Below are 9,425 nucleotides of genomic sequence, written 5' to 3'. Positions count from 1 at the left end.
CACTCTACGGGGCATGTTTGCAAGTGAGTTTGTAGAAGGTCTTACTTCCAACGACCATAACCCCTTTATTAATTTGGAATTTGGGAAAACTTCCTTGATGAAAGTTGTAGACCTTTGAAATATCTTTTCAACGGTATATTATGGGTCTTGAACGGAGCTGTGTACAAGAAGTTATGCCTATTTTACCGAACGCTGTTCAGAACCGATACCCGTCGCTTGAACAGGCGCGTGCGGGCGCGTGCGATGGCCCCGCGCCGCACGCCGATCGCACAAAAACCCATACTCTGAATATTGATCTGAGTATGGTCGTGCGCTTCCTGTGCGTCGCGCGACTGTCGCATGACTGGGTCAGTTTCGGGTCAAAAGTCGGGTTTACGCGTTTTAAGCTATATTTAGGACTTGGGGTTTATTTCCCCAACCTCCCCATTCACGAAAAATCTCTCTAAACTCAGAGACAACAAATCCCAAATCTCAAGAACCTTCCAAGTTAAGTTTTATCATGATTCTAGGTTGAATCTAAGTCCCCAAAGCCCTTCAAATCCATAGGGTTATGATTGGAATATTATTGTTGGATGTGGAAACCCTAGAACCCGAATTCAAGAGGATTGAACTTCAAAAAGGTAATGTTTCTACTCCCTAATCATTTATAGTTGTGAATTGATGAATTCTTGGGAGAATAGTAAATGGGTTTGATAAAGAGGATTATATGAACTATGCTAGAATTTTGGATTGTTGACTTGGGATTGTTGTATTCATATGGTTGATGAAGAATGATGTTAATTACATCTAATTGAGATTGTAGAATTAGCTAGAAGTAATAGAATGGGGATTGGGTGAAGAAAACACCATTAATGAGGGTTATAGAGCTTCATGCCCACTAAGTGTTTGATAAAATGCTTAGATGAACAAAACATGGATATTGTTGCTAATATAGAATCCCTATGGCTTATATTGCTATAGATGGAAGTTGAAGGGATTGAAGGACATTGTGATACGCTCAAAAGCAGGAAGTAAGGTATGTAGAACTTCCATCCACATGTGGGAATCTCTACGTTCTTCCCCATGATCCGTTTCGTAAAATCTATAAAGTTCAAATCCTAGGGCATTAAACCCAACATATTGGTAGCCCGTAATTATGTATGTATGTACATGAATTCCGTATCTATGTTCGTTATTGTATTTCCTAATCTTCCATTACGGACATTAAGGATCCTAGCTTAATCCATGAATTATGAATTCTTCCTCATGTGTTCTCATTATGTTCATATGAAATTGTATGGTTTTATATTACAAATCACAAGCATGTTTTCAAGTCAATTACAAATATATGATTATGAACTATTGTATTTCTCATGATCAAGAACATGTTTGCAAGACTATGACAAGTTATCTTATGAAACTATTTTACAAGATATTTCATGAAACCATGTTTACAAGATTATTTCATGAAACCATGTTTACAAGTTATTTCGTGAAATCATGATTTCAAGACAAGTACAAGTTAATTCACGAAAGCATGTTATAAGTTATTTCGTGGAATCATGATTACAAGTTAATCCACGAAAATCATGGGCTTTTTAGCCAACTATATTATGTTCATGTTTTTGGGAGTTGCACGAATTACCGAGAAGGCTCAGATAGCCTGAAACTATGTAGCCACCATAGGACAAGGATCGCTCCGCCCAGTTAGGACGATACCTTAATTTCACACTGAATGGTTCCATCAGGTACGTTATTACCTTATACCCTGGCAAGGTATAGGGGCTCTACTGGTCCGGCGAGGTACCAGACTCCACGTATCCACGTGGTGATATCATGTTGTCGGTTTATGAAATGCTCTCCCTACTTATCATGTTTTACTCATGTTATATATATATGTACTCATGCTCATGTTCATGTCCAAGTTTTCAGTTTCAGTTCTTATCATGTTATTCCATGTCCCATGTTGTTTCTTCCGGTTGCTTTACATACCAGTACATTCAATGTGCTGACGTCCCCTTTTTATTGCCCGGGGGCCTGCATTTCACGATGCAGGTACTGATATACAAGACGACACATCTGCTCAGTAGGACAACATTCGTATCAGCTTATTGGTGAGCCCCATCTCATTCGGGGTTTAGTCAACTTTTATCTTATGATTAATTATGCATCTAAAGGTATGCTGGGGTCCCAGTAAGCATGTTTTCCAGTCAGACTCATGATAGAGGTTTCATAGACTAGACAAGTCAACTATGTTATGTCAGACATTCAGAGTCGTATAGCCATTTTGGCTCACTTATGTTTAAATAAGTATTTTATTAAGTATTATGACTTACCATGTTTTATAAAGGTTCATCATGCATTCACGTTATATTCCGCTTATGTTATGCATCATGATGATTCAGCAAGTCATGTGGTTCGCTCGGTCACATGCAGTCAGGCACCGAGTGCCGTGTTACGTCCAGGCCATGGTTCGGGGCGTGACAAATATATTACTGAAACATAGTCGTCTTCATCATTGTCGTCGATCAATTTCATCAGGAAAAATGGCATCGGCGATTACTTTCCGGCCAACCAAACCCACATTAATTAATCTATCTAAGAAATGAATTTCATATTCCTTTTATTATGTAATAAAACACATTAACCAAATTTGTTTACAAAGAAATAGAAAAGAAAGGGAGAATGACATGGAGAAGGGGAAACAATATTGACGGAAATGGCAGATGATGGGTGGAAATGGCAGAAAAGAAAAGGAGAATGACATGGAAAATGGAGGTTGGAATTCTTATATATATTTTTATATGGAAAATGGAGGTTGGAATTCTTATGGAAAATGACATGGAAAACTGAAATGGCAGATGATCTGTTTTGCCCGAGCTTAACACATATCTGAGCCTCAATTTTTCTCTGTTCAGCTTGGAATTTTTATATATATTTTGTTGATGATAATGGAGGTTTGAATGACAAAGATGGGATTTTGTGGTGGTGGCGGCGGCGGTGGTGGTGGTCGGAAAAAGAAAGAGAAAAGGGAGAAGAAGAAGAAAGAGAAAAAGAAAAAATAATAAAAGAAAACTAAAAAATGAAGGGTTGGTAATTTTTGAAGTGGCAATGACGTGGCAACGAAGTGGCAATGACATGGCGCGAGTGTAATACACCTCACAATGTGAGAGTGGTATTATTTTTTTAGGATGGAAAATAATTGAAATGAAAGTTGTTAAGGGGGTATATAAATACAACTTAAGTTTAGTTGATAAAGTGAATTTTCGTGCCAAGTTCAAGGGTGAAATGATGTCTTTTCTCTTACACTTCTGAATGTCAGTGAGATTCCATTAACTGCCCTAACACTACTGACAACACTATAGTTTCTAAGTGTATAGTTGCATGAACTTGTGTCTCCACATTTCTAGAAGTTATTTTCAGAAGTGTTGAGGGCAGGGAACGAACACAGCTAGCAGCCGATGTATACAAATCAATTTTTTTGGTAATCAAACATTTTCATTAATCACCAAATGAAGAAAATACAGCACATAGCATGGCTATCCTCAGCTAGCTATTCGCAATGCAAAACATCTCTGTGTCCTACATAAAGCTATTAACTTAGCTCCTGACTATGGCATCAAACAATCAAAGTAAGGAGCTACCAAAACTAAAAGTAAAGCTTCTGTAACAGGTACCTCAGATCACCAGTGGCTCTGATATTGCATATGCAAACAACTTCCCTAGCAGGGCTTGTATTGTCTGTTGCCACACTAGACTCTGTAGTTTCTCTTTCTCCATACTGCATAGATAAATTCAGCATAAATCAACTTAAGTGGTTTAGCCAGTCTTGCTTTCCCCTTATGCCCTTTTAGAGATTTTATGTACTTGACTGATTATGGCTCTAGCTCGGATATTCGAAATTGATTTGGTTTGTTTCAAATGAAATTAAGGAGTTGACGCATATCTTTCTCATCATCCAACTTGATTGCTGAGGTATGGTCATGCTATCTATCCTATGACCTTTGATGTAGTATGCATAAGTCCATCTTATCCACATTTTATCCTTTTTATGAGCCAAAGTCCCAGTATATCTTTGCAATAGCTGCTTTGTTTCATATTTGTATATTAGTAAGATTGAGACCTCCAACATATTAGGTAGACAAATCCCATCCCAAGCAACCAGAGCCTTCTTTGTAATTGTTCATCCCAGAGCACATGTAGCTTCTGCAATAGGCTTCAATCAATTTCATAACTTTCCATCAATAATTGGCCCAATTTGCTTGAATCCCAAACAGCACTCTCTATACCAGTTGAAATCTTCAAGCATAGTAAAGCTTTTTTGCAGTCCAGGAGGATATTTTAGCTACTATCTTTTCAATGAGGGGTTTCCATTGTAACATGCTAGAGTCTTTCAACAGACACAGAACTAATGAGGCATCGGTGAAACAAGTGACCCAAAATATCAATTGCTGAGGAGCTATGAAAAGTAGACTACGGAGGAAATTGGAGAACATGAATTTTTATCCTTAAAGAGTAGTAGTTGATGATTGAGGAAATAGAAGGATCTTTGTAACAGAAGGCTGAAGCTACTGCTTAGTCTCTGATTAGCTGTCTATGCTTTTTCTATCCTGAGCTGTACACTTGACTCGTGTTAAATAAAACGTTCCAATTATTTTCCAAAAAAGGGACCCCTAAATATTTAAAAGGAAGCTCTCCATAAGAATAGCCAAGTATCTACAAGATTTCAGTTCTGATATTGGCTTCTACTCCTCCAAAATAAGCAGCACTTTCGGATAGATAACTTGTAGATGCAGTATAAAGAAGGAGTTAGCAATCATGCAACTTCTTAACAGAATCAACATCACCCCTAGCAAACAAGAGCAAATCATCTGCAAAGCTTAAAACCTAGTATGTGAAGAATTGGACATTTTCAGTTTGCAAGCACTTAGTAATTCTATTTAAAGTAAGCCTGTGACTGATTGACTAGGACAGCCACTACGCAACCCAATACAACCATAAGGGGATAATGTTTCATGAAGCTAACAACACCTCATCTCACCCAGGGTTCTGCACTGTACTCCCTAAGAATCTTCTGTGCACGTGTTACACCTTTGATTGTCTGTGTTGTACGTCATTTCCTTGATTCTTTTCAAGTATTTGGTTATAAGATGTATTTAGTTCTAAAACTTCAGGTACCATAGAATAATAATGTACATATATTATAATCTAGATTGTGAAGTCTGTTATTGCACATATTGTCCTTGAATTTGTACAAATTTTGATTTTTTTTTCTATACTGTTTCCATATATTTTATTTTTTGATTATTAAAAATTACTAAATATATGTGGCTTACACCCTGTGAGATGGGCTAACTCCCTACGCTGTTCCATTATAAAGTAAAATTCTCACCCTACGTTAATTTTTATCATGCAAAACCTTTCTTAAACCATGTCTGATGGTATTAGTATTCGTATCATCCATAAATGAGTAAAGCTACACCATATTGTATTAGCAGGCTTTACAAAAAAAGCGCATAGTTTTTCCATTAAAGAGCCTAACTGCTCTATATGAAGGAAGATAGTACAAAGGGCAGCCTTTAATTTACAGATAAAGTAGAGACCCTCTGCACTTATGGTTCTTTCCTACCGATCCTTTTCCACCCACCTAGCTTTATGTCTGTAACATGGGGAATCAGAGGTCAAAGTTTTGGGTCCAGTGCTATTACAGCCCAACCCCACTAGTTTCAATCAAGAATGTACTAGCACGTTAAATGCAGTGTAACCACCTATAAATCTCTACTAATTGTAAATATGAAAAAAAGAATAGAATAGTACAGACAAAGGAATACTGTATTTCTATCAAAATAGGTATTGAATACTTAGCATAAGCTCTAGCGACCATGAACTGTAGTAATAGACATTTCGTTAACAGATGTTCCTATACTTGCTGATGAAGAGTTTTTAACTGAGCCATGACTCTCTGATCTGAATACAAAGCCTGGTTCCTTAGGGAAAGGAAGATTTGTTTCGTTGCACAGCATGAAGACCAATTCTGACATAGTCGGTCTGTCGTTTGCAAATGATTGTACACACAAAAGGCCAATGTGGATGCATCTCAAAACTTCACAAGCTTCACATGAGTCAACTAACAATGGATCAACAACATCTAAAGCTTTTTCATCCTTCCAAGAATCCCAAATCTGAAACAGAAACACCATAATGCACCAAAATCAACATTTCCAGCAATTCGTGCTCTATAAGAGAGACTATAACACCTTAAAGACGAAACTCAAGCAAAAAATAGAAATGCTTCATCTTTGGTCTATTCAACACTTTAAGAACCAAAAAGGAAATTGTTCTGAAATTATCATTTGCAGTACTTCCTCTGTGACATAGCTTATATGGCTAAGGCAACTGTAAGGTAATAAAGGTGATTTCTTGATTTTAACAGCACCTATATGTTTGTACTTACATATCCAACTAAATGTTGAGATTGCTCCTGATCGTAATGACTGTTGTTCTTTCTGCCAGTGATAATCTCCAAACACAAAACCCCGAAACTGAAAACATCAGACTTTGCTGAAAAGTGCCCTACCATCGCATATTCAGGTGACATATAACCACTGCAATGGATAAGCAGTATCAAGATTTATCATTTTAAAGATCACATGCACGTGTCTAACAGAATTTATATATATTTATACACAAAACTTGACATACTTACTATGTTCCAACAACTCAATTTGTGTTTGCTTCAATTTGGTCACCTCCAAAAATTCTGGCCATTCCAAAGTCTGATATTTTTGGTTGCATGGAGGCATCGAGTAAAACATTGCTTGCTTTTAGATCCCTATGAATAATTCTTAATCTAGAGTCTTGGTGAAGGTATAACATCCCTCGCGCAATCCCAAGGATGATTTCAAACCTTTTTCCCCAGTCCAACAAAGACCGTTTTGTTTTATCTGGACCATAGTTTGAAAGTTCGTGCATCAGCAGTATAATCTATTAGGAACACACATAGGTTTAAGCAGTACTGATGAATCATCGGTAAGTGTAGAAAAGCATGTAAAAATTGGAGGTTGATTTAAGAAATCCTAATGTTTCTTACCAAAAATAAAACTGTCCAAGGATTTGTTTGGCAAGTATTCATAAACCAACATCTTCTCTCCTCGTTGAACACAACAACCTAAAAGCCTCACAAGATTTCTGTGCTGAAGTTTTGCAATTAGTGTGACTTCATTCTTGAACTCCTCCGTTCCTTGCCCTGAAGTTTCTGAAAGTCTTTTGACAGCTATTACTTTTCCATCTTTCAGGTGACCCTGAAATTGAATCCAGATTATCATCTGGTAAACTAATACTTTTTTTTATGGAATTTGGTAAACTTTGCTTGGTACAACAATTATTAAACCTAATTGCAGCCTCCTATAAAGATCGTGTAGATCGCAAGGAATTCAATTGAGTTTGGGAGTTGTTACCTTGTATACGCTACCAAATCCTCCTTTACCAAGTTTGTTAGCATCGGAGAAATTCTCAGTGGCATTAATTATTGCGCTTAGATCAAAGATTGAGATTTCTGCAGCTTCACTTTCATCCATGCCCTCATAGGATGCTAAACTTTTACTTCTCTTCTTAGCTGTACATCAGCAAACACCGGTTAGGATCAAATGAAATTTGCAGTTATGTCATAGTCTTTGCAGCACGATATAGCAAGGTAGTAGTGAGAACTAAGTTCGCTATGGGTGCTTCACCATTATTGCTGCTGTCCAGATACTGAAAATATTCGACCAAAGCATGATAAAGAATAATATCCTTACCATTTCTCCTTTTCTTGATCACCAAACAGCATGCCACTGAGAGTGCAAAAATTATTGCTGCAGCAGACCCTACTAGAATCTCTATCACTCTTTTCCTATAATGGCTATTTGAATTCTTGGAGAGTTGAGCTGAACAGAACAAAAATGAGAGCTTTCAGTGAACACCCGTGTTATATACTTTGTACTACAACTTCCCAAAAATTATCAACTTGCACATTTCTATTCTACATTACTACATAATGCTGAATTACCTAAATCCTTACACAATATATAAGTTACCTCCTTACCAAAATCAGATGCAGATACTCTAATATAGAAATCTTGGCCCCCATCTGTAAATTGTTTTATGTCTCTCAACTCACCATACCAAGTGATGCATCCACTTCCTCCTGCACTAATATTAGCACTTGCATAGGCTGTGCAGGAGCAGTTCTTCAGACAGAACTCTTCACATTCCTTCAATCTCATGCTCTTGTTCATCTGAGCTGTACCCGTGTCTGGGATTTTGACATGACTCAACTTGAAAAAACCCTCGCCACTATTGCACACCTTCTCATCCTTCTTCCTCAAGCATCCATGATAGCCATCTCTCAAGTACCATTGTCGGCTTAGCTTTGGCTCGTACCCTGGAAGACAACTGCATTCAAATTCCCCCAAATTGAACAGATTGCAATTGCTAAATGCTCCACAATGTTCATAATTGTCACAAGGGTCCTTCGGAGAAGACCACATTTGCACCCATTTTTGCTCACTCTCTTGCCAGTTTACCCGGTTCCAGATCCCAGATTCATTCAGGACCATTCTTGAGATTAGTGAAGTGTCGGGTATGCCATATGTCAAGGAAACCTCGGTATCATTGTCCACATAACTGATGCTGATGATGGATCTTCGGTTCATTTCTGGTACACCACTCCAACCATGACCAGTCCAGGATCCAGCCCGCCATATCCTGCTAGAACTCTTGTACATGAAAAGTTGAGGTGTCCCATTGAGCTCCATCGTGTAACGATACTCTCCGGTGCCTGGATCGTTCAGCGATTTCCATGATGTTAGAAACCGGTTCAAACCCGTTCTCTTGTCTATCCCATATTTCATTGAAGGAAGTAGAGTATTGGTAGGATAATCAAAGCTTTGCCATTCAACAACATCCATTTTTGAGTCTTGAAACAACACGAAATTCCCTGAATCGAACAGCTTACCAGTGTACGAGTCTGCTCGTTTCGTAGCTGAAGAAACATTTGTTCTCCAGGCTGAAACTTGTGGTTTCATGTCGAGTATAACGAGATCTCCAGTAGAATCGATGGTGAGAATCCCAGATGTGCCATTGATGGGGTTGTCTCTGTTGGCAACCCAAACAACAGTTAGTTCAGGAACATTGTTGTACCAAATTCCGACGTAGCGTTTTCCAGGGGAATTCCCAAAGAAACCCAAAGCAAAGGATTTACCAGAAGAGATTAACAACTCTCCATCTTTGAGAGATTGGTTGAAGGAAATGGTATCCATGGAACTGCAAAATGGGACAATAAACGCAACAAATACAATCAAGAACTCTTTCTTCTGACACATAGCTTCTAACAGTGAATCTTCAATGTTTAGTTTGTTCACAGTTTAAACTCTAGCCCAAAGTGAATTAAAGACATTAAATTTTGG

The 9,425-nt window shown here is 37.9% G+C and overlaps 1 protein-coding gene and 1 long non-coding RNA gene across 2 annotated transcripts; one reads left to right on the top strand and one right to left on the bottom strand.

Moving 5' to 3' along the window:
- The first annotated feature begins 376 nt into the window (after nt 1-376).
- On the top strand, nt 377-2,216 carry LOC132622149 (uncharacterized). The gene is made up of 3 exons (XR_009575826.1): nt 377-620; nt 961-1,015; nt 2,035-2,216. It is a non-coding gene; the product is annotated as an uncharacterized LOC132622149 (long non-coding RNA).
- A 4,228-nt stretch (nt 2,217-6,444) lies between these two features.
- Nucleotides 6,445-9,425, bottom strand: LOC132622146 (G-type lectin S-receptor-like serine/threonine-protein kinase At1g11410). Its single transcript, XM_060336691.1, has 6 exons — nt 8,063-9,425; nt 7,776-7,904; nt 7,437-7,594; nt 7,070-7,280; nt 6,686-6,923; nt 6,445-6,584 (listed from the first exon to the last, which is right to left on the bottom strand). The coding sequence occupies exons 1-5, from the start codon at nt 9,339-9,341 to the stop codon at nt 6,700-6,702; spliced, it is 2,001 nt and encodes a 666-aa protein (XP_060192674.1). The 5' UTR covers nt 9,342-9,425; the 3' UTR covers nt 6,445-6,584; nt 6,686-6,699.

This window comes from Lycium barbarum, chromosome 12 (assembly GCF_019175385.1).
Source record: "Lycium barbarum isolate Lr01 chromosome 12, ASM1917538v2, whole genome shotgun sequence".
Classification (NCBI taxonomy): domain Eukaryota; kingdom Viridiplantae; phylum Streptophyta; class Magnoliopsida; order Solanales; family Solanaceae; genus Lycium; species Lycium barbarum.
Note: the sequence above shows the minus strand (reverse complement) of the source record. Positions and strands in the feature narration are given on the sequence as shown.

What these genes read in the sequence shown, in the direction of transcription:
- LOC132622146 (XM_060336691.1), bottom strand. Translation starts at nt 9,341, where the DNA reads ATGTGTCAGAAGAAAGAGTTCTTGATTGTATTTGTTGCGTTTATTGTC. An exon ending in GATTTGGTAGCGTATACAAG is followed by an intron (nt 7,281 to 7,436) that starts GTAACAACTCCC and finishes ATTCAATTTCAG; the next exon opens with GGTCACCTGAAAGATGGAAA. An exon ending in CTTGGACAGTTTTATTTTTG is followed by an intron (nt 6,924 to 7,069) that starts GTAAGAAACATT and finishes ACTATGGTCCAG; the next exon opens with ATAAAACAAAACGGTCTTTG.